Source organism: Chiloscyllium plagiosum, chromosome 9 (genome assembly GCF_004010195.1).
Source record: "Chiloscyllium plagiosum isolate BGI_BamShark_2017 chromosome 9, ASM401019v2, whole genome shotgun sequence".
NCBI classification, from domain to species: domain Eukaryota; kingdom Metazoa; phylum Chordata; class Chondrichthyes; order Orectolobiformes; family Hemiscylliidae; genus Chiloscyllium; species Chiloscyllium plagiosum.
The window spans coordinates 4,908,075-4,933,263 of NC_057718.1; the positions used below are offsets into that span (position 1 = coordinate 4,908,075).

General features: G+C 45.8%; 1 protein-coding gene across 2 annotated transcripts in view; it reads right to left on the reverse strand.

Moving 5' to 3' along the window:
* Positions 1-10,109: 10,109 nt before the first annotated feature.
* The window catches only part of fuca2 (alpha-L-fucosidase 2), an 18,544-nt gene continuing 3,464 nt past the window's right edge, over positions 10,110-25,189 (reverse strand). For both annotated transcript variants that reach the window (XM_043695291.1, XM_043695290.1), the window contains exons 3-7: positions 22,097-22,436; positions 21,104-21,314; positions 16,760-16,950; positions 12,950-13,058; positions 10,110-10,540 (exon numbers count right to left, since the gene is read on the reverse strand). In XM_043695291.1, the coding sequence (XP_043551226.1) occupies positions 10,400-10,540; positions 12,950-13,058; positions 16,760-16,950; positions 21,104-21,314; positions 22,097-22,436 (992 nt within the window). In that variant the 3' untranslated portion in view covers positions 10,110-10,399. The remainder of the gene's footprint in view (positions 10,541-12,949; positions 13,059-16,759; positions 16,951-21,103; positions 21,315-22,096; positions 22,437-25,189) is intronic.

A 25,189-nucleotide genomic window follows, 5' to 3' on the forward strand; every position in this document is an offset into this window, starting at 1 on the left:
ATCGGTGTGTATGGCAACTAGAAACAGGTTCTTGCCTGTCCCAGTTGCCCCTTGAGAAGGAGGGGGTGAGCTGCCTTCTTGAACTGCTGCAGTCCACCTGCTGTGGATTCATCCACAATGCCCTTCGGGAGAGAATTCCAGGATTTTGACCCAATAACACTGAAGGAATGGTGAGTGACTTGGAGGGGGACTTGTTCCCATGTGTCTGCTGCCCTTGTCCTTCTCGATGGTAATGATGATGGAGTTGCTGTCCAAGGTACTGGTGGATTGATACAGTGCAATGTAGATGTTGTACACAGCTGCTACAGTGTGTCGGTGTTGGAGGGAGTGAAGGTGGTGGATTTAGTGTCAATCAAGTGAGTTGCTTTGTCCTTAATAGTTTGTAGCTTCTTGCTGGAAGTATACTCACCCAGGCAAGTGGGAATAATCCATCACACTTCTGAGGTATTCTATTTAGATGACAGACAGGCTTTGGGGAGTCAGGAGGTGGGTTATTTACAGTAAGATCACTAGCCTCTGACCTGCTCTGTAGCCACTGCATGTATGGTGAGACCAGTTCAGTTTCTGGTAAATAGTAAACCCAAGGATGTTGATAAGTGAGGGATTCAATGATGGCAATGCCACTAAATATCAAGGATATATTGTGACATTCGCTTTTGGTATGAGATGGTCATTGCCTGGCATTTGTGTGGCATGAATATTATTGGCCACCTCTTGGCCCAAGCCTGGGTATTGTCCAGACCTTGTTGCATTTGAACATGGACTGCTTCAGTATCTGAGGAGTTGCGAATGGTGCTGAACATTGTGCAATCATCAGAGAACATCCCCACTTCTGACCTTATGATGGACAGAATGTCATTGATGAAGCAGCTGAAGATGGTTGGGCCTTGGACACTACCCTGAGGAACTCCTGCAGAGATGTCCTGGAGCAGTGATGACTGACCTCCAACAACCATGACCATTTTCTGTTGTGCCACAAATGACTCTAACCAGTGGAGAGTTTACCCCCCTGATACTCATTGGTTCCAGTTTTGCTAGGGCTCTTTGAGATTCAGTTAAATTCTATCTTGATGTGAAATCCTTCACTGAGATCGCAGAGTGGAAACCTAGCCTGCTATTCCTGGATTCAATTTGAAAGTTAAAAGTGGTATTTAAAGTACACAAGACCTCTAATTACCTGTCCTTCACTTCTTTACAGGATGGGAAGAGATTGTATTACCAATTGCAAAGTCTCTGAATTAAAGGCCGCAGCTTCTAGCAACTAGTGAGAGAAATGCGCAGGTTTAGTTCAGACATTGGGTATTAATTGGATAGAAAGACACACGCTTTGCCCTTTAAGCAGTCCCTTGGCTTCTGTTCAAGCCATTCACACCCACAAGCTATTCAGCTACCCAGAAGCCAATCAGATAATTGTTGTCTGGCTGATAACAATGCCACGAACCAATCAGCCACCTGTTACCAGCCAGGTCTCACAGGTGGGGCCCAAACTCCACTCCTTATGGTGCCCTATGAGTCACAGCCTGTCAACACCAGAGTGTCCCATTCACTCCGACTGTCTTTTTTATTATTTATTGACCAATTCGCAATCCATTTCAGTTGCTCCTCCAATCCCACCCTGCTCCAACCTTCTGTATGGAACCTTATCAAATGGCTTCTCAAAATTAAAATGAATGACATCCACTAATGACCACAGTAGATGCTTGTCACATGAGATGGTGTTTCACTAAGTCCCTGCTGATTCTGCCCAATCAGATCAGGAAGAAAGCAATTATCACATTCGAAATGACAGATTCCAGTTATTTCTCTGCGATGGACATCAGGTTAACCCCTGTTCTTTCCTCATTCTCTCTCTCCCTCCTTTCTAAAATGCAGGTGTTACATTTGTAAGCCCCCAATCTACAAGACCCATTCCAGAATCCATGGAATTTTACAAAACAATTACCAATGTATCCACAATCTCACCAAGACAAACATTAATTTCCCTCAATGCCCCCATTCTGCCTAACGTTTGTTTTTCTGCTATTTTATAGACTCACAGAGTTACACAGCCCAGGAGCAGCCCCTTTGTCTGTGTCCACCAGACATTCCAATCTAACCTAATCTCATTTGCAGCATTTACCCCATATCCCTCCAAACCCCTCCTATTCATATACCCATCCCGATGCCTTAAATATTGCAATTGTACCAGCCCCCACCACATCCTCTGGCAGCTTATTCCATACACGCACCACCCTCTGTGTGAAAAGGTTGCCCCTTAGGTCCCTTTTAAATCATTCCCCTCTCACCCTAAACCTATGATCCTCTAATTTTAAACTCCTCTGCCATGCGAAAAACACTTTGGCTATTTATCCTATCCATGTCCCTCATGATTTTAGTCAGATGAATTGGCCATGCTAAATTGCCCATAGTGTTAGGTGCATTAGTCAGAGAGAAATGGGTCTGGGTGGGTTACTCTTTGGAGGGTCAGTGTGGACTGGTTGGGCTGAAAGGCTGTTTCCACACTGTAGGGAATCGAATCTAATCTAATCTAATAAGGTCACCCCTCAGCCTCCAACGCTCCAGGGAAAACAGCCCCAGTCTATTCAGCATCTCCCTAGAGCCCAAACCCTCCAACCCTGTCAACATCCTTGTAAATCTTTTCTGAACCCTTTCAAGTTTCACAACATCCATTTAGGGGAGGTTTTGTCTTGTACCTTCCTCCTTGAAGACAGACATGAGATATTGACTGAGTTTCTCTGTCATTTCCTTATTCCCAATGATAAATTCTCTTGCCTCTGTCTGTATGATGGTATTCACCCGGCGTTTCCCTGAACCCTGAATGCCCAGGGTAGTATTCTGGAATATTCTGCTTCACAAACGTTGACACGGCATGTAAGATGACTCTATGCCAAGAAGTGTGTATCATTGATGAGTCAGACTTGTGAAGTCAACAGTGCTCGGAGAGAGAAATAGAACCTCAAACTAATCTTGGCCTTAATCCATGCCCAGGACAGAGTTGGCACTATGTGATTGATAAATCACTCATCCCTGTTCTCAACCCTCTGCTCCTTTTCTAACCTCCTCACAGAGGGATGAGCATTGTCTTTTTTCCAAACGGCTGAGGATTGCTGACCTGAGGCCATGTGAATTATATAATGCATCATCACACCTCCAGCATTCCGTTCGGACCATCTGCACTCCACAGGATGCTGTCCTAACCTCTCCTCCCTGCTCCCTCAAACACACCTCACATCCGGGGAGGTGACATCATCAACTAGCTGAACACTCACTGCTCTTCCATTGGTCACTGCAGACTCAACATTGCTGTGGGCCTGGAGTTACATACAGACCAAGGCTGGGGAAGGAGGCTGGGTTTCATTCCCTAAAGGACACTTGTGAAGGAACTAACTTTCGTGAGGCAGCACGACGGCTCGGTGGTTAGCACTGGTGCCTCACAGCACCAGGGACCCGGGTTCGATACCAGCCTCAGGCAACTGTCTGTGTGGAGTTTGCACATCCTCCCCATGTGTGCTCAGGTTTTCTCCAGGTGCTCTGGTTTCCTCCCACAGTCCAAAGGTGTGCATGTTAGGGTGGGTTTCCAATGGGAAATTATCCCGTATTGTCCAGGGATGTGCAGGCTAGGTATCTGCAAATGGGGAATTGTGGGGTTACAGGGATGGGGTGGGATGCTCTTCAGAGGGTCAGTGTGGACTTGATGGGCCAAATGGTCTGCTTCCATACTGTAGAGATTATAATACAACAAAGTCATAAGGTCATGGACACATTTCCAGCTTTGTAAACCTCTAATTCCCAATCTGCCAGAGTGGATCAAAAACCTGAAATATAGACCCAGCCACAGAATGGCTGCCAGACTGGAACTTGGTCAGAATAACAGGGACAAACACAAAGGTCAAAATGACCCTGAAGCAATCTCCATGAAGATTGGCTGAGTCAATACTCACCACTCACTCGAATTGGAAGTCAATATATTGCTTTCAGAATATGTCGGGATCACATCATCATCCGTGGTCAGGCAGGACTGAGCTGACAGGATCTTTAATGTGAAGGGGATAAGGATGAGGATACAGAAGCTCAGAGGGCGAAAGTGAGGACTGCAGATGCTAGAGATCAGACCCAAGACGAAGGGCTTATGCCTGAAATCTGCTCCTCAGATGCTGCCTGACCTGCTGTGCTTTCCCAGCCCCACTCTCCTGGCTAGAGGAGTTCAGAGCCTGCTCCATTATTCAAAGATGTACAGCTTAGGTGGATTGGCCATGGGTTACAGAGATAGGGTGGGGGGCTGGGGCTGGTGGGATGCTCTTCGGAAGGTTGGTGTGGATTCGATGCGCCGAATGGCCTCTTTAGGCATGGTGGGGCATCTATAATTCAATATGATCACACTTGATCTCATCTTGGTCCCAACCCCTTTCCTGCTCACTCTCCATAACTCTTCAACCTATTACTAATTAAAAATCTAGGTCTCCTTTTTAAATTTACTCAACGTCCCCACACCCACCTCACTCTGAGGTAGTGAATTCCACAGATACACAGTGCTTTGGGAAAAGGACATTTTTCCTCATCTCTGTTTTTAATCTGCTCCACCGTTTCCTAAAACTCCGCTGGATAGCCCCACAAGGAGAAACATCCTCTCCATGTCCATTTTGTCAATCCCCTTTAGCATTTTCTATTCCTCAATTAGATCTCCTCTCATTCTGCTCATCTTTAGCGAGTATTACAGCGGGTACAGGCCTAAACTGCTCACACTCTCCTCAAAAGACAAGCCTTTCATCTCTGGAACCAATCTAGTGAACCTCGAAAGGGGCTGGTGCTCCACAAATGATTGATTGGAGGATCCTGTGTGGCAGACTCTAATAGGAAGAGCAGATGCTCCTCCAGCTGCTCATTAACAATACATTAGCTTTTCTTAAACATTCAGACTTGGACTGGGAAAGCACCTTCGACAGCCTGAGGGCGACAAATGTCGGGGGTGAAGTGTAGGCTATTGTTGTGACTTTGGAAACGCAACAGCCAATTTACACACAGCAAGATCCCACAATCAGCCCTGTAATTATGAGCAGGTAATCTGTCTTTGTCCCAAGACTGGTTGAGGAGTAAATATTGACCAGGAGACCCGGACAGCCTCTGCTCCTTTCCGAATTTTTCACAGGAGCTTTTACAAACCCCCTCCCAGGGCAGATAGGGGATTTGGTTTCATAGTTCCTCTGAAAGACACTTCTCTGATAGTGCAGCATGCCCTCAGTACTGTGTCAGGATTGTCATCTGGATTGTGGACCTGGAATCTCAGGAATGAGACTCAGAAACACAATCTTCAGACACAATCTTACTGTCCTAGTCGCTCACTGGCCCTCCGAAACATCTCCAGATCTCAACCCCAATGGTTAATGAACCAGACTGTAAGGAGTAGGCTATTCGGCCCCTCAAGCTCTGTTCATTCATGACTAGGGTTCCACCTGCCCGTACTCTCACCATGCTTCCCCTCCACCCCCGTCCCCTGTTGGTTTAGAGAAGATACCAAATCCATTCTCTGCCTGCTACCAGGAGGCCTCCTCCAGCTTGCCGGCTGCACAGTAAGATCCCAGCAGTACACCCAAGTGTGCACCAAGTGGTGGATAATTAACCAGCCTTCAGGCTTGGCAGGCTAGTTGATGCCAGGTTCACCCATCTCCTGGCGAGTTGACTCTGAGGCAGCACTACGTCGGTGGGGCCTGGCCTTTCTGCAAATGTTCCCCACCCTTGGGCATGGCTGGCAAGATTTTGCCAGGCTGCCCAGAGTAACAATGCTGCCAACTCAGCCAAACCCAGCACCACTGATCATTCTGCCCACAGTATAGCCACTGCGCCATCTCAACAATGCCCTTTCATTGGACGGATCCTTCCGTTACCTAGCAGTCAGACCCAGACCAATACCAGGATCTGGATAGACCGCTCATGGACACCCCACCCCCAGTGATCTCAGACTCCACTGAGACCCACCCTGCCATATCCCAGTCTGTATAACAATGTCACTCAGCGTAGCACAGACCTAGGCTTCTGGTTATTAATCAAGTCCCTGACCCTGTTGGGTTGCTGCAGGATTGTTGTGTGTGAAATGATGGTGACTGACTCCTGCCCTTTATGCTTTGATTCCAGCCTCTGCCTCACCAGTTTGCATGTGATCCTAGGGAGGTGATGCCCTAGTGGGATTATCACTGTATGGTTAATCCACAGACCCAGGGAATGGGCGGGAATGTGGGTTTGAATCCCACTCTGGCAGTGGAATTTGAATTCTATAAATATCTGGAAGTTTGAAACTAAAGATGACCATGAAATCAGGAGCTATCTGGTTCACTAATGTCCTTTAGGGAAGGAAACTGCCATTCTTACCTGGTCTAGACCTACAAGTGACTCCAGACCCACAGCAATGTGGTTGCCTCTTATCTGCCTTCTAGGTAATTAAGGATGGGCAATAAATGCTGGCCTAGCCAGTGACTCTCTCATGCTGTGAATGAGTGAAAAATAAGTACAATTTGCTGAAGTGAATTGTGATTGAATTGCTGGAGAAAATGGGGCCAATCATATCTCCAGAAAGTGCTGGTCTAGTTGGCAATGATCTTGGTGGCAGCAGCCTCCACCAATGCTCCCAAGTGACCATTTTCACGTGTGGGTCGAGACAGTGGGCTATTCAACACCAGGAGCTATCATAGCTGAAGCAGATTCTGTCCTTGGCTTTCAGCTTAACTGATAGGGGTCATTCGGTCCTGAGCTGGATTCTACCCTGTCCTGGCCGTATCCCAAACTAGACACCCCTAACATGCTAGACTCTGGCACTCAGGCCTGCGTCTCTCAGTTCAACAATAGGACAGGTTGGGGTGGGGGTTGGGGTACATAACCTGCCTTTCAAAAGTGTTCTTCTACCGATTTGTAGAGTTTAGTCCATACACAACTGAAACCCTGACCTTGTTACCTCTCGACAGTCCCACCTCTTGGCTGATAATTCACTCTCTGAAAGTTTGGATTATCTCAAACCCAGCTGCCTGTGCCTTCACTCTCGCCAAGTCAAGTGGATTGATCTACACAAGCAACACATCTGTTTTCAAAGTGCTCAAATCCCTCCACAGCTTCCCCACTACCTCCATAACCTCCTTCAGATGCACAACCACCAAAAATAACTAAACTCCTCCAATTCTAAAATAAAACAAAGATCTGTGAATGTTGGAAATCTGATCCAAAAACAGCAATTACTGGAGGATCTCACCAGGTCTGACAGCATCTGTGGGAAGGAAGCAGAGTTCAGTGACCCTTCTTCAGATCTGGTTTCAAAACATTAATTCTGTTTTCTCTCCACAAATACTGCCAGACCATAGGGACCATAGAGCTGTATAACAAAGAATCAGACCCTTCAGTCCAACTCGTCCATACTGGCCAGATATCCTAAATTAATCTAGTCCCATTTGCCAGCATTTGGCCCACATCCCTCTAATTCCTTCCCATTCATCCACCCATCCAGATGCCTTTTAAATGTTGTAATTGTACCAGTCTCTACCACTTCCTCTGGCAGCTCATTCCACACATGTACCACCCTCTGTGTGAAAATGTTGCCCTTTAGGCCCCTGTTAAAGCTTTCCCCTCTCCCCTTAAACCTATGCCCTCTAATTCACCTTCCTACCCTGGGATAAAGACTTTGGCTATTCATCCTATCCATACCCCTTATGATTTTATAAACCTTGAATATGTCTGCTCTCACAACAGTTCCGCTCAGAGCCAAGAACAGAATCTGTTTCAACTACGATGGCTCCTGGAGTGGAATAGTCCATTGTCCCCCCCTCAGCCTCGTCCAATTGCAGCCTCCTTCGTTGTCTGATTTTAATTCCTCAACCATTGGTGACCACGCCTTCTTCACTAGTCCTGACCCCAAACCTTGGAATTCCTTCCCTGTCACTCTCCCCGCCCCCTACCTCCCTCCTTTAAAACCATCCTTAATCCTCATTTGTTCATCTGGGTTAATATTCCCTCACACATTTTATAATTCTCTGGTGAAGCACTTTTTCTATTGTGTTAAAAGGAGCTATATAAATACGAATTGTTGTTGAGAACAGTAATTAAAGGGCAAACACTGACCATTATCAGAACAAGGATATACCCAGATTGCAGTTGTGAAGATCAGCCAGGACTATAAATTGGGAGATTACTGTGCAATGTAGTATCTCATATTTGCAACCTTCTAGAATAATGCCAATCTCAATCACTTCTAACCAAACCATTAAACATCCAAGAAAGCTACCAAATAACTACACCAAAATAATAAAATATTTGTATTTACCTGTTTAAATATGTTAATTTAATTTGACCCAAGCCAAATCTCCATGAGTATTTGTATAACTTACAACACCCAACTCCTCCCTGCCTCATCACATCTCCTGCTGAAACCTACATTTAATCTTTTCCAGTGATTATTATTCCAATGTTCACCTGGATGGATGCCCATCTTTCATCTGGAACACCACTAACAGTAACAAAATCAGAAATTGCAGGAAAAGCTCACCAGGTCTGGCAGTGTCTGTGGAGAGAAATCAGAGTTAACGTTTTGGGTCCGGTGACCCTTCCTCAGAACTGCAGAGCTTTCAGTTTTTTATTCACTGCTGTCGGTATCCGAACCTGCTCCAAGTCCCATTCACCATCGCCTCCAGTCACTCCCCAGTCTGGCTCAGCTCACTGTTAGATCCCTATCCTTGTTAGATCCCTATCCTTGGTTCCAAATTCCTTCATGACCTTTTCCTGCCCGATCTCCGTAATCCCCTTCAGTCCACGACCCCCTGAGATCTCTGCACCCCTCTTTACGCTGGCTTCCTGTGTAGATCTGACTTCCATCACTCCTGCCTGAGCAAGAGATGTCGGAAAACCCCCCTCTCCCAACTCTTCACTTCACCTTTTGGTCGATGATGCTCATATCTCATTTTATAACTCAGTGTCAACCCTTGACTGATTGTGCTTGGGACATTGGGACATTGACTACAAGTGCTATATGAGGGGCTCAGTGATTAGCACTGCTGCCTCATGGCGCCAGGGACTGGCCTTGGGTGACTGTGGGGAGTTTGCAGATTCTCCCCGTGTCTGCGTGGGTTTCCTCCAGTTACTCCCACAGTCCAGGGATGTGCAGGCTACATGGGTTAGCCAGGGAAAATGTAGGGATTGGATGGACAGTGTGATGCTCTTCAGAAGGTTGGTGCACACTTGATGGGCTGAATGGCCTCCTCCTGCATTGTAATGATTCTATGATATTTATGTAAACAGTTGTTGAAACAGCAAATATTGGGGTGAAAATTAAACTTGGATGCTTTAGCATAAAACAATCTGACATATATCAAACTGGGAATGGGATTGGACATTGCAATAGGCCTATCATAGCCTGCCAATGTACTCCCACGCATCTCAAACCACTGCCCAAGATGAAATCCCACTCTCTCTTACCTCTGAACTCACCCATGGTTAAGCACACCGGCAATCCAATGAGTCTTTCACTAGCTTGTATCAGACCCAGGTTGACTGTCTATGATCTAAGGCAGGAGACCTCCCATCAAGCTAAACAGCAATGTGACCACCAGGCAGATGGCTTTCAGCATCTTCAATGTGGGGTGGCAATGGCCGAGTGGAAATGATGCTGGACTATTAATCCAAAAGCTCAGGCAATGTTCTGGGAACCTGGGTTCAAATCCCACCATGGTAGATGTTAGAATTTGAATTCAATAAAGAATCTGGAATTAAGGGTCGAAAGTTGACCATGAGACCATTTCTGATTGTTGGTAAAACCCATCTGGTTCACTAATGTCCTTTAGGGAAGGAAACTGATACCCTTACCTGGTCGAGAAGAGAGTGGGGACTGGAGATCAGAGTCAAGAAGGTGGTGCTGGAAAAGCACAGCAAGTCAGGCAGCATCCGAGGAGCAGGAGAATTGATGTTTCGGGTATAAGCCCTTCATCAGACTCTTCCTGGTCTGGTCTACATGTGACTCCACACCTATAGTAATGGAGTTGACTCTTAACTGCCCTGTGGACCATTAGGGATGGGGCAATAAGTTGCTGACCTGGAGAGTGACAACCGTATCCATGAATGAAAAGGAAACTGGCACCAAGTACAAACCGCATCCACAGTTCCTGAGAGAAGTGTTGTCTTTCACAGACTCCCAAATAAGTACAAGGACAGAGAGATAAAAAAAATTAACTGGACATCAGTCCTGACAACACACCAACAAAATCACTTGCCGCATCAGCTGAATCCGAAACATTTCTCAGGAACTGAAATTTCTCATTTCCAAAGTACAAAGTTAAACAAACAAGTGAGAAAGTGCTGTGTGCCGCTTGCTGAGACACAGCCTGACAGTTCAGAAACTCTTGAATACTGTCACCCAGCACTGCTCAGCTCATCAGGCGGCCTCACTGAGTTTCAGACTCCAGGCCCATTGACACGGCAGTTGGTTGATGTTGACTCTGGGTAGTAGCACCAGCAGACCCTGCTCTCCAAACTTCTCCCACTGCAGACGCTCGGGGTATCCAATGAGGGTTACCTTATTCATAAAATAAATTCAATATTAAACAACAATTTAAAATAATGCACATGTATAAACCATCTCGACGGTAAGGACAGTTGGATTGAGCTTTTGTCAGTTATCACTTGACCTTTCTTCTGCTCTCTCTCCGTAGCCAGAACTAACCCACAGTACAGCAAACCTTTTATTAACCGGCACATTTTTACGGATGCACCACAGAAAGCATTCTCTCTGAATATAACACTGTGGGCTCATAGAGTCATACAGCCCTTCAGTCCAACCAGTCCATGCCGACCCATAATCCCAAATTAAACTCGCCCCACCTGCCTGCTCCTGGCCCATATCCCTCCAAACCTTTCCTATTCATGTACTTATCCAAATGTCTTTAAAACAGTCTAATTGTACCCACATCCACCACTTCCACTGGAAGTTCATTCCAAACGCAAACCACCCGCTGTATAAAAAAAATTACCCCTCATGTCGTTTGTAAATCTTTCTCCTCTCACTTTAAAAGTCTGCCCCCAAGATTTGAAAGTCCCCCAGCCTGGGGAAAAGATACCAATAATTAAATCTATACCCATGGTAACTGCTCATGCCAAGAAACTGCAGAGAGTTGTGAACACAGCCCAGTCCATCACACAAACCAGCCGTCCATCCATTGACTCCATCTATACTTCCCACTGCCTCGGGAAAGCAGCCAACATTATAAAGACCCCTCCCATCCCAGTCATAATCTCTTCCACCCTCTTCCATCGGGCAGAGATACAAAAGCTTAAACACACATAAGAACAGATTCAAGAACAGCTTCTTCCCCACTGTTATTAGACTTCTGAATGAACCTCTCAAATTAAATTTTATGCTGCTCTCGTTTTCTGTGCACCTTCTCTGCAGCCGTTACATTGTATTTCTCGTTCTGTTCTATTATCCTAATGCACTTTGTATGGTATGATCTACCTGTACTGCATGCAATACAAAACTTTTCACTGTATTTAGGTACACGTGACAATAATAAATCAAAGCAAATTAAATCGAGGGGACCAGGAATGTGCCGGATGATCGAATATTCTGGGTAATCAAGAGGTGCACATTACCTTTGTAAGCACACTCACTGAATAATAGAAATGTAATGCAGGGGCAATACACATCACAGGTAAACTTAATTTACAGCATAAATCACTTAAATAATAATGAAACTTTGTCTTAAATAAAACTTACCAGCAGAGAGCCGTTTCACTCCTACCCTCAACTGACCATTCAGGCATTACTGCAGATTGCGGTATTTGAAGAGATATTGACGCAAAATTAAACCAACTCTTGATATTTCATGAGGCCATTTAATTGAACAACAAGTATATTTGGGCAGCACAGTGGCTCAGTGGTTAGCGCTGCTGCCTCACAGCGCCAGGGACCCAGGTTCGGTTCCAGCCTCGGGAGACTGTCTGTGTGGAGTTTGCACATTCTCCCCGTGTCTGCATGGGTTTCCTCCCATGGTCCAAAGTTGTGCAGGTCAGATGAATTGGCCATGCTAAATTGCCCCAGAGTGTTAGGTGCATTAGTCAGAGGGAAATGGGTCTGGGTGGGTTACTCTTCAGAGGGTCGGTGTGGACTGGTTGTGCCAAAGGGCCTGTTTCCACACTGTAGGGAATCTAATCTAATCTTACACTGAGGTGAATAAACTTTGATCAGCATGGGTCATAGGGCCTGTCTCCGTGTTGTAGGACTCTATGACTCTAAAAGCTATACTAATTGGATGGTATATTCAAGGCTGAGGTAGATTTTTAACTAGTTGAAGGAACCAAGATGAATGGTGACAAAGCAGGAAAGTGGAGCTGAGGGTTATCAGGTCTCACTGAATGGATGAGCAGACTCAATGGGCTGAATGGCCTGCTTCTGTGCCTATGTAATATGGTCAGAATAATGCCGTAAACCTTGTGGTATTTGAGGTACATAATTTTGCCGGTTTATGGAAGGTGCAGAAGGCTCTTGTTAAAACAATGTTTGCTGTACCATGACCATCAGCAGGGGGCGAGGCAAGAACAGGGTCCTGCATTCACTCAGACCAGAAAGGTGACCAAGACCCACTCTGCTCACTCTAACCTGACCCACACTGATCCTCCGGCCAGGTGAACCAACTAAACCGCCAAGGAATATGAACTGCAGTAGAAACACACATTGTGCATGTGTATTACAGCCTGTAGCAGCTGTCACTTATTCCCATCACATGGCCACGCATGAATTCCCACCCCTCACTGCCTGCCAATGGGGGGAGGATTGACCAGTTGACAGTGCACTTGTGTGACCACGTTATGGACGTACCGACCTGGACTGAGGCTCGAACCCGCATCCTCTGGCTCAGAGGCAGGGACACTACCCACTGTACCACAAAGGCTTCTAACACACCCTTGTCTGTTATTCAATGATTCAAACCTTTGTTTCTCCTGCTGTAACACGAGGAGCTCCAAGGACCAGCATTCCTAGTTTTGGCCAGGTGAGGAATATTGCATAAACCACCCCTTTCTCCACTCCAGCTGTGTACCTGGAAAAACATAATAAATTCTCAGAAGATAAAATGTCTTCAATAATTGACAAACAGCATTGGCACCATCACACTTTCAGAATGGAAATGAGGGCCTGGTCAGTGAGTGAATGAGGCGGCCAAAGGCATTAGTGTAAATGGGATTGGGGAGCTGTGTAGAGTGAGATAATGTATGAGGTATGGTCTCAATGAACGGTGGAACAGGTTTGTGTGGCTAAGCTCTCTTCTCCTGTTCCAATGGGGTGGTAGTGGCTCAGTGGGGTTCGATTCCAGCCTCAGGCGACTGTCTGTGTGGAGTTTGCACATTCTCCCTGTGTCTGCGTGGGTTTCCTCTGGGTGCTCCAGTTTCCTCCCACAATCCAAAGATGTGCAGGCTCGGTGGAAATTGCCTACAGTGTACAGGAACGCATAGGCTAGGTGCATTAGTCAGGGGAAATGTAGAGTAATATGATAGGGGAATGGGTCAGGGTGGGATACTCTTTCAGAGGGTTGATGTAGACATGTTGGGCCAAATGGCCTGTTTCCACACCGTGGGGATTCTGCAATGAGAAATGAGCAGATCAAAATGCTGGCAAAGAGGAATATTTGAAAGGAATGTTTGACATTCAAGGGGTCAGAATGGGGCCCCTGGTTTAACAACTCTGTGAGAAGACAGCAGTTCCAATAGCGCAGCACTCCCTCAGGACTGCACTGGAGAGTCACTGTGCTCCAGTCTCCGGAGGGAAACTTGATAAAGAGACCTTGTGACAGCGGAGGGGTGGACTGTTACCTATTGAGGAATAGAGGCAGGGTGCCTGCAGAGTGGAGAGATAAATTTATCTTCATTTACCTCTCCACTCTGCAGGCACCCTGCCTCTATTCCTGATGAAGGGCTTTTGCCCGAAACATCAATTTTCTTGCTCCTCGGATGCTGCCTGACCTGCTGTGCTTTTCCAGCACACTCTGATCTAGACTCTGGTTTCCAGCATCTGCAGTCATTGTTTTTACCTGTTACCTATTGAGCCATGGCTGATAGCAATGTGCTAACATCAGAACAGAGGAACCAGGAGCAGGAGTAGGCCATCTTGCTCCTCGAGCCTGCTCAGCCATTCAATAAGATCATGGTTGACCTCTGATACACTCCTGTCTATCACATTTGGTCTCAAATTTCAGAATAATGGAGAGCTTCTCGAATACAAGATAAAGGGCACGTATTGCTGAGGCTGTACAAGGCTCTGTTCACAGCCCTTCTGGAATATTGTGAGCAGCTTTGGGCCCCATATCTAAGGAAGGATGTGTTGGCATTGGAGACAGTCCAGAGGTGGTTTACAAGAATAATTTCAGGGACGATGTGCTTGTCATATGAGGAACGGTTGACGACTCTGCGTCTGTTCTCGATGGAGTTTAGAAAGATGAAGGACGGAATCTGATTGAGTACTGAGGCACCTAGATAGAGTGGACTGTGGAGAAGATGATTCCCTCGTAGGAGAGGCTAGGACACAAGGAGAAGAGCCTCAGGTGAAGAGACGAACTGAAATGAAGAGGGTGGTAACTCTGTGGAACTCGTTGCTGCAGAGGGCTGTGGAGGCCAGGTTATTGAGTGTATTTAAGAGAGAGATAGATAGGTTCTTGATTTGTAAGGGGATCAAGGGTTACAGGGAGAAGGAAGGAGAATAGGGTTGAGAAATACATTAGGGGCCATGATTGAATGGTGGAGCAGATTTGATGAGCTGAGTGGCCTAATTTCTGCTTCTATATTTTATGGTTTTACAGTCTCTCCATCATTAGCAAAACGTCAACAGAGGGAAAATCTGACGGTCTCTCGCATAAACATAACAGCTACATTTCTTGTGGGAACTAGGGTTGGGGTGTGGGGGGCTAAATTTTACACCTGTGTGTCACAGACAGTCTGTCTAATACAGAAACTGCCTCCACTCATCTCCAATTCTTCTTAGCCAGCAGTGGGAAACAGAGCATGTGCATGTTACACCTGACGGAGCAGGTTTAACCTTTTCAGAGAGTCTCAGACAGTTAGGAAGCCCTTTTTTGCAGAGGTGCCCTGCATCCTCTTGGATATGGTCCTGGAATACCTTTAGCGGGGCTCCAGTACCCTTTGGGAAGGGTAAGGTGTACCTTGAGATTGTCACAAGTGGAGTAGACACGCAAGTACATAAACTCAATTAAAACTGTCAATCACATTATCACTGTCAAAAGCAACTGAGAAGCTGCTACAAATTCAAAAAATGTTGGAAATCACAGCAGGTCAGGGAGCATCCATGGACAGGATATGGAACAAGCTAACGTTTCAAGTCTCAAAGATTCTTCGTCAGAGTTGGTAGGCATTAGAAGCTCCCACCCTTTAAATATTGAAAAATAAACTCTCTGGAACGTTAAAAGCAAAAGCTGCTATTTCTCTCTGTCTGTTCACAGAAGCACAGGGATTACCATCATAAGATTCATATTGTAGGTCTGATTTCACAACCTTGCATTATCACAGTTGGCTGCCCGTAACTCACAGTTTGCTCCAAGTTGTGATTAATGCTTTGAAGTGGAACTATAAATTCCAATGTGTGTGTTTTTACGAGATTAGCAAAAAGTAACTGCATGAATTGATTTTGTTCAATCAATTGGAAATTTTAAAAAATAATAAATTCTTCAATGGACAATTAGAACTTTACTTCATCTTATTTCAGCATGAACCCCGAGGCCTAGTCATGATGTGGAGGTGCCGGTGTTGGCCTGGGGTATACAAGGTCAGAAGTCACATGACACCAAGTTATAGTCCAACAGGTTTATTTGAAATCACAAGCTTTCAGAGCGCTGCCCCTTCATCAGGTGAAGTTCATCTGACCTGCTGAAGGAGTAGCGCTCCAAAAGCTTGCCTGACAGTCGCCTGAGGCTGGAATCGAACCCGGGTCCCTGGTGCTGTGAGGCAGCAGTGCTAACCACTGAGCCACTACCACCCCCATTGGAACAGGAGGAGAGAGCTTAGCCACACAAACCTGTTCCACCGTTCATTGAGACCATACCTCATACATTATTTCAGTCTACATAGCTCCCCAATCCCATTTACACCCTGGAAAAGCACAGTAGGTCAAGCAGCTTCCAAGGAGCAGGAGCAGCAGGGGTGGCACGGTGGCTCAGTGGTTAGCACTGCAGCCTCATGTGACTTCTATGACATGGTGTCATGTGACTTCTGACCTAATCATGATGGATATTGGCCACCCCAAGAATAAAACTTCCCAAAAATTACTTTGTATAGTTTTGAGTGCTTTTATCTAAAGGTTTTATTTGTTATGATTTGATTACAGTATGTAAGGACATGATGGTGCTATTATTTTCTAATCAGCATCCATGACTTGTTTTTTATCATCAAGTGAGTATTTTTTTGTATCTTCTTGGTATTTCCATGGATGCATTCTTGTGCCACCATTATGTACACTATGTATTGACTAATCCCCATCTCCATGCATGTAGTTTGTTTTTCATGGTACATTGCCATAAGAATATGTCAACTATAGAGTTTATTGAGGACTGTCAAATGAATTATTGTTGATGGAAACTATTCTAACTGCAAAGGGCAAACACACTTGCAACTATTGTCAAAAATATATTGGAAATAATTTGAATTAAAAATAACTGTTGGGGTACCTTTTTGACCCAAAAAAAAAATAAAACTTCCCACCTCTGCCCCCTAGAGGCCTTGTTCTTTATAAACCTACCAGACTCCAGGAGTGATGGTATCATTCTGCACTCTCCAGGTCTTTGTACTGTATACTGCCTCGCCATTTACTTGCAGCCACTGCCCCATCTGCCTCAGCCTCTCCTCAAAGATAGGGAGTATCCGTCCATCATGAGTGGAGCCAATATTCATCAAGAGATTTCCTCCACAGGAGATGGTCTCAACCAGGGTCTGGAATGAGTGAACGAAAGAATCAATGCTTCTCACAGACAAATCTTCCATAAATATTTTTCAAAGTGATATTTGTCTGATTAGAATTCCTTGTTAATGTGCGATATCATGCAAACAAAGTTTACAGTTTCCCAGTCCAAATAATTTAAGCTTTAATCCAGCTTTTAAAATACACGGTAGTCGAGAAGGGGCCTGGAAGCAAGCTAGGCAGCATCAGGAGGTGGAGAGGTCGATGTTTTGAGTTTAACTCCTCTTCAGGACTGGGGGTGGGTGGAAGGGGAACATCAGAAAAAGGTGGGGTGAGTGGGGTTAAACAGCACACAAACAGGCCATTCGACCCAATCGGTGTATATCAGCTCAATGTAAAGTTTTCTCCCGGTACCTTCCACTACCATCACAAGAAGTGCAAAACCTGCACCCACACCTCCCCCCTCACCTCCGTCCAAGGCCCCAAAGCATCCTTCCACATTCGACAGAAATTTACCTGTACTTCCGCCCATGTCATCTACTGTATCCGTTGCACCCAATGCGGTCTCCTCTACATCGGGGGGACAAGACGAAAACTTGCGGAAAGTTTCAGAGAACATCTCTGGGACACCCGCACCAACCAACCCCACCGCCCTGTGGCTGAACACTTTAACTCCCCCTCCACCAAGGACATGCAGATCCTGGGCCTCCTCCATCACCACTCCCTAACCACCTGAAGGAAGAATGCCTCATTTTCCACCTTGGGACCCTGCAACCACACGGGATCGATGTGGATTTCAGCAGTTACCCATTTCCCCTCCCCCCACCTTATCTCTCATCCCCGGCCCACAAGCCTCATTCCTGATGAAGGGTTTATGCATAAAATGTCGACTCTCCTGCTCCTCGGATGCTGCCTGACCTGCTGTGCATTTCCAGCAGCTCACTCTGACTCTGATCTCCAGCATCTACAGTCCTCAGTTTCTCCCAGTGTGAGGTTTTGCCTGATATTGATATTGTCATGCACTTTGGGACGTTTGTCCACATTAAAAGGTGCTACATAAATGCAGACTGGTGCTTGTTCTTTGCTAATATTGCAAAATGGACTCATGGCAAATTGTTTCATTTTAATTTTTTCCTAAGAGCATATTTCATCATTTATATTTTTATTTTTTTGTTTTGAGTGAAGTAAAGATGTCAATGGTCCCACTGTAATCTCTCATGGTTGTGAACCTGTAACTGACCTGAAATGTAACCATTTTATTTACAGGAATACCTTCCTTACTGGGCAGCCCATGATTGCATCAATTCTCATTTTGAATCCTATTGGTTGGGCTTCTTAGTGATCTCCCATTGGTTTACAGATTCGGCAAAGAAATATGTTGGACCAATCCGAATGATCAGATATTGGTTAGGCTATGATGCAATCTTTGATCTCATTGGTTAGCAGCCCCATCAATGGAAGTGTCCCACCAATAAGTAATCCTATTACAGGCGAATGACCCAAATAAAGATGCAGACATAGAGGAAAAGAAGGAATGGAAGAAAAGATAGGGAGACATATCAAGGGAGGGAGAGACAGATACCTGTATATAGCGAAAGAGAGATAGCAAGATGGAAGGACAGATAGTTATTAGATTAGATTCCTTACAGTGTGGAAATAGGCCCTTCGGCCCAACAAGTCCACACCGATCCTCCAAGGAGTAACCCACCCAGACACATTTTCCTCTGACTAATGCACCTAACACTACGGGCAATTTGGCACAGCCAATTCACCTGACCTGCACATCTTTGGACTGTGGGAATAAACCAAAGCACCTGGAGGAAACCCACACAGACACGGGGACAAACTCCACACTGACAGTTGCCTGAGGCTAGAATTGAACCTGGAACCCTGGTGCTGAGAGGCTGCAGTGCTAATCACTGAGCCACCCTGCCACCCCTGCTGCTCCTGCTCCTGCTCCTTGGAAGCTGCTTGACCTACTGTGCTTTTCCAGAACTACACTCTTTGACTCTGATCTCCAGCATCTGCGGTCCTCACTTTCTCACAGCACTTTACAAAAATAATGGTAAGGGAGAACAGCGACCCAGGAGGCTTTCAGTTAGTTTTCCACACAGAAGATACACAGAGAGGTATTTCTGCTTTACCAGCCCCTCTGCTCCATTGCTCATACCAAAACCTGGAAAGGAGCTGACAAAACATTGCAGTCAGGCAGATTCCCCTCTAGGTCATCATCTTCACCCTGTCGGCTTTCACTCGCACTGATGTGCAGGAGCCGGTGTCGGACTGGGGTGGGCAAAGTTAAAAATCACACACCAGGTTATAGTCTAACAGGTTTATTTGGAAGCACTAGCTTTTGGAGCGCTGCTCCTTCATTAGCTACCTCACAAAGGAGCAGTGCTTCGAAAGCTAGTGCTTCCAAATAAACCTGTTAGACTATAACCTGATGTTGTGTGATTTTTAACTTTGTTCACTCTCACTGTTCAGGAAAAGGCATTATTGCACACAATTAAGGGATATGGGTCAAAGGCAGTTATATGGGGTTAGGCCGATCAGCCATCATCTCATTGAATTAGACAGGCATGAGGCTGGAAGAACACAGCAAGCCAGGCAGCATCAGGAGCTGCAGAAATCGCCGTTTCAGGTGTAACCCTTCATTAGGGCTGGTTGTGAGCAGAGCTGCGTATAAAGGGAGTGGTGGGGGCAGGGTGGTGAGGTGGGGATAGGTGAAGACAGGTAGAGGGCATGACCTGGTTGGTCAATGGGAGGAATGAATCCAGTTAGTGGCATGGAGCAGTGGAAGGGAGGGGGAGGGGCTGGGAAGGGAGTCAGGGGATGGGGAGGGAAGTTATTTGAAATTGGAGGACTCAATGTTGTGTCCTCTGGGCTGTAGGGTGCCCAAGAGGAAGATAAGGTGTTGTTCCTCCAGTAGGAGTTGTGGTTTGTTTTGGCAATGGAGGAGGCCAAGGATGGTTCTGCAGGCCAATTGGGAAATGATGAATAGAAGGTAGTTAGACCGCTTTGACAAAGGGTCAGTTAGACTCGAATCGTCAGGTATTTTCTCTCCTTACAGATGCTGCCAGACCTGTTGGGACTTTCCAGCATTTTCTCTTATGGTTTTGTAGGAAAGGGTGTGGGAAATGGGCGGTGACTGGGAGCCTCTGCGATGCTCGGTGAGCCGTTCCCTAAGTTACGTTCGGTCTCCCCGATGTAGAGAAGGCCACATCGGGGGCACCTGATGCAGTAAACTAGGTTGGAGGAGACGCATCTGGAAGGGCTATTTGGTGCCCCGGATGGAGGTGAGGGGGACGGTGTACCGGCAGGTTTTGCAACTTTTACAGGCTCAAGGGGCTGAATGGCCTATTCCTGTTTCTATGTAACTCAAAGTGCTCCGTAAACATGCTTTGTGCACTCTCCTTAGCTTGAAGGGATATCCACCCTTTAGAATCCACAATCCAAAAGAAAAGAGAAAAATAAATATGTGATCTTTACAACAGAGAGAGAATGACAGACAGCCAGAAAAAAAAGACTTGCATTTATATAGCACCTCTCATGACCACCAGACCTGGCAAGATGCATCCTAGGTAAATATGATCTTTTTGAAATGTAATCCTTTTTTCAATGTAAGAAAAGCTAAAGCCAGTTGGTGCACAGAAATCCCCACAGCCAGCAAGGTAACAATGATCAGATAAGATTTCCATGGAGGAAAATACATCGACGAAGGCACCAAGAGGATTCCCTGCATTTCTTCAAAGTCATGGTGTGGGATCCTCACTGCAGGCACGACTGGGTTGGAAGACAGCACTTGTGACAGCGCAACACTCTCTCACTGCACCTCAGTCCCAAAAGCACCCTCACTGATGGGCAGCCACCCTGCAGGTAAATGGCCTCAGGACTCATCAGGCAGGCTACACTGATGGGGAAGAGGGGAACCAATCACAAGGTCAGAGTGAGAGGTGTTCTCCAGCAATTCTTGCCAATGTGGTGGTTGCTGAAGAGGCAGGGCAAAGGTCATAGGCCATGGCATCATCCAACGCCCCCAATTTAACCACCCACTCCCATGGCTTCAGCCCATTCGCAGGCAGTGTGTGGAATTCCAACCAGAGACAGACAGACAGACAGACATTGAGAGACAGAGACAGCGCAAAGCTCAGAAGTACAGAGAGAGGCAGGGAGTATGCATATTACCTTCACCAGTTCTTCTATTGAAAGATAATCACTGAGTTTGGCGTCTCTTCTGTATCCCCAGGATTTCCGGTCTATGCTCATGCAATTCTCCCACTTATGAGCCAGCAGGTGGCCAGGGTTATACCGATCAGTACAGGTGTAGTAGCCACCATGCTTGCAGATTGTGCCATATCCCCAGCGGTCATTAGTTACAACCGTCTTCCCAACTGGGCTAGAACAACAATATTACAGGAGCAGAGTTAAATGAGGGGGGAGGTAAGTGTCTAACAGTGAAGGGACTGTGTTCTGTTTGTTTACGTCTCAGACATTTTATAGACAGGATTCCTCACCCAGAAAGCAAAGGGAGCTGCATGTATACAGCAATAGTTACACCCAGAGTGCCGTTCGGGATGGAGGCTCAGCATTTGACCCAGCAGCAGTGAAGGAACAGTGATATGTTTCCAAATTATACAGCAGGTTCATGTCAGGCACAACAGGAAAACCAGGGGATTGAGGGTGGAAAACGAGTGGAGTCAGAGGTGTGAAGGGATTGGAATTAGGTGGGGAAGAGTGTTTCCACTTGTTTTCCCTTCCTAACCTTGCCTACTCCCTACTTTCTGGGGAAGCTATCTCCCAGTAGTATTATGACCCGACTATTAATCCAGTGAGCCAGGAAATGTTCTAGGAACCTGTGTTTGTATTCCACCACGGCAGATGGTGGAATTTGAAATCAATAAAAATCTGGAATTTAGAGTTGAACAATCAGCATGAAACCATTGTCTCCAGCTGGAATAACCTATTTAGTTCATTAATGTTCTTTAAGGAAGGAAACTGCTGTCCTTAATCAGTCTGGCTTACAGAGGACTCCAGACCCACAGCAACATGGTTGACTCTTAACTACCCTCTGGGCAATTAGGGATGGATAATCCCTTGCTAACGACGCCCACATCCCATGAATGAATGGAAATTAAGGTGAGGATGGTTACTGGTTCACCTACACACACAGCTCAGTACCTGTGGTTATAGAGCCAATCCAGGAAACCAGTGCTGTTCCAGTAGGTGTCGGGTGCATCTCCATCTCCATCAGACCAGAGAATTTCTGGCTGGTATTTGTTCACGATTTCGTACAGCTCTGGTAAGCTCTTGGTTGTGGGGAACTTGTTGGTCGTGAACACATTGGCAGCATCTTCCAGGAAATCTGGGTTAAACCATTCAAAGAGAGAATGGTACAGGCCAAATCTCAGCTTTGTCCGGTTTCTGACAGCATGGGCCAGCTCTCCAACGAGATCACAGTGAGGACCTGAGTCAACTGCATTCCAATTCCATGAGTACTTTGATCCCCACAGTGTAAAGCCTAAACAAATCACACAAACGACATCTCCTGAATGAAACATTAACACATTCTCCATCTCTGCGCCCAACCTATTTGCAACATTTTCAGACGGAGAATCGGGATTATTCCCACTGAAAGGCAAAACGGAGTTTGGCCAAAGTGGGTGAATAAATAGTTGAGGAACCAAGGAAAGGAGTGTGTGGATTAATCATGGGATTTTAAAAGATAGCTGGGAGTTTGTGAGGAAGTGGTGTTCCTGAGGTTGAGTGATTGAAGTGACAACAATGTCAATATTCAAGGTGACATTGGAGACACAAATGAAGGAAGAGGATTGGAGGGATTTGAGAATATGGTGGGCAAATGTGATCGTCCGTATTTGGATGCGCTGGGTTCACATTCATTCGCCGGGGATAGAGAAAATGTCACACTTCCTTCTTTTGATTTCTCAAACACAAACACACACATGCACATGAGGAATCATCCAATATGAACATGAAGAAAGATTAGTCCTAATAAATTTTTGCAATAAATAAATTTTTATCTTAACGGCAAAAGGGATAACAGTCCTGACTGTTTAAAGAAAACTATTTTAAAAAGCTTGCTTTAGAATCACAGAATCTCTATAGTGTGGAAGAGGCCCTTCAGCCCAACAAGTCCACACTGACCCTCCGAACAGTATCCCACCCAAATCCATTTCCTTACCCTGTTACTCTACATTCACCCCTAACTCACACATCCTGGAACACTATTGGCAATTGAGCATGGCCAATTCGCCCTAACCTGCACATCTTTGGACTGTGGGAGGAAACTGGTGCACCTGGAGGAAACCACACAGACACAGGGAGAATGTGCAAACTCCACACAGACGTTGAACCCGGGTTCCTGGTGCTGTGAGGCAACAGTGCTAACCACTGAGCCACTGTGCTTCAATATACTAGTACCATGTACCCCTATCAACAATGACCATTTCATACTGACAGCTGGGCTTTGAATTCCTCTACCATCTCAGGCTGGCTCTCTAGAATAGTTGGTGGATTGCAATCACTCTATGATGCAGATGGAAATTCTTGAAGGGAATAGGAGATCCTGCCAATAGTGGAACAATGCTGTCTCTTTAAGTGCTTTTGTTTTGAAGATATGTACTGAGGCAGAAGTACTGAACAGGCGACTTGAGTGAACAGCTTGGGAGTTTTTTTTTAAGTAACAGCCTGAAATGGGTGTGGCTTGATTTCTGCATTTTGGTTTTTCAGGAACATCAGAAGATATTGGAACCTCAAAAGAGTTGGAAGCTTCAGTGAGTGTCTCCTACCTACTACTCTGTCTGAACTTTCTCTTGATGTTGTTTCCTCCTGGATTGAAGAACTGCATGTGAGAATCTGTGTCTGAATTTCCTTTCTTTTTTCCAGGGGGTGTGCTTATGGGTTGTTACTATATTGGAATGGTTAAGTACTTTATCTGCTAAGTTTCCAATCTGCTAAGTTATTTGGTTCTAGTGTAACCACAATGTTTAAACAAATAGTGTTTCGCGTAATGTTGAGTTGTTTGACCAGTCGCATTGCATCTGAGACTTGTTACATTTGAATTTAAGGGCAAGGGTCTAGGTGACATTCGTAAAATATTTTTGAGGGCTGATCTAATCCACAACAATACAGGTCTGGATCTTAACAGCAAGGCCTCAGTTACAGCCAGCCTTGGCCACTGGCAAGATTGAGTAGGCAGTGGGCAATGGGAGCTGCTACCGAATAGAGGTAAAAATCTCTGGAAACAAAGTGGATGACAACAGAACAGAGAGTGGCAGAAGATGTCACTGAGGAAGAACGGCGATGAGGAGAAGCTGGAACTGTCACTATGATGTTGAGGAAGACGAAGGAGAGGGCCAGAGTACAGAAGAGTCAAGACCAACAATAGGCCATTCAGCCCCTTGAATTCTGTCCTTTGGTAAGACCAGTGATGATCTGTCTGTGACATCAACTCAACTCCCCCGTCTACCCTCTCCCCCACCACCAACAACCACTGAGCCCCATGTTGAGCAAAGCTTTTTCCTAGGAATGAGGTGGAGGTGCCGGTGTTCGACTGGGGTGGACAACGTCAGAAGTCACATGACACCAGGTTATAGTCCAACAGGTTTATTTGAAATCACAATTTTGGAGCACTGCACCTTCATCAGGTGAGGTCCCTATTGTCCCTGTCGTCACTTCTTCTGAGGAAGGAGCAGCGCTCTGAAAGCTTGTGATTTCAAATAAATCTGTTGGACTATAACCTCGTGTTGTGTGACTTCTGACCCTACCTCAGAAAGGGGGGTGATATGGGATATGGGAGTAAGAGTGCCTGCAGTGAAATCTCTGTTAAACTACTGGAAGAGGTAGTGGAGAGTTAATGTGTGGGAAGCAGAGTGTGGTGGGTGACTACTCAATACCCCTTCAAACTTTCAGCAATTTATCGAGATGCTCCCACAGACAAGGTGAAAAGTAACTTTTACTTGATGACCTCGGTTGTGGGCAAGTTGTTGGAGGGAATCCTGAGGGACAGGATGTACATGTATTTGGAAAGGCAAGGACTGATTAGGGATAGTCAATATGGCTTTGTGCGTGGGAAATCATGTCTCACAAACTTGATTGAGTTTTTTGAAGAAGTAACAAAGAGGATTGATGAGGGCAGAGTGGTAGCTGCAATCTATATGGACTCCAGTAAGGCGTTCGACAAGGTTCCCCATGGGAGACTGATTAGGAAGGTTAGATCTCATGGAATACAGGGAGAACTAACCATTTGGATAC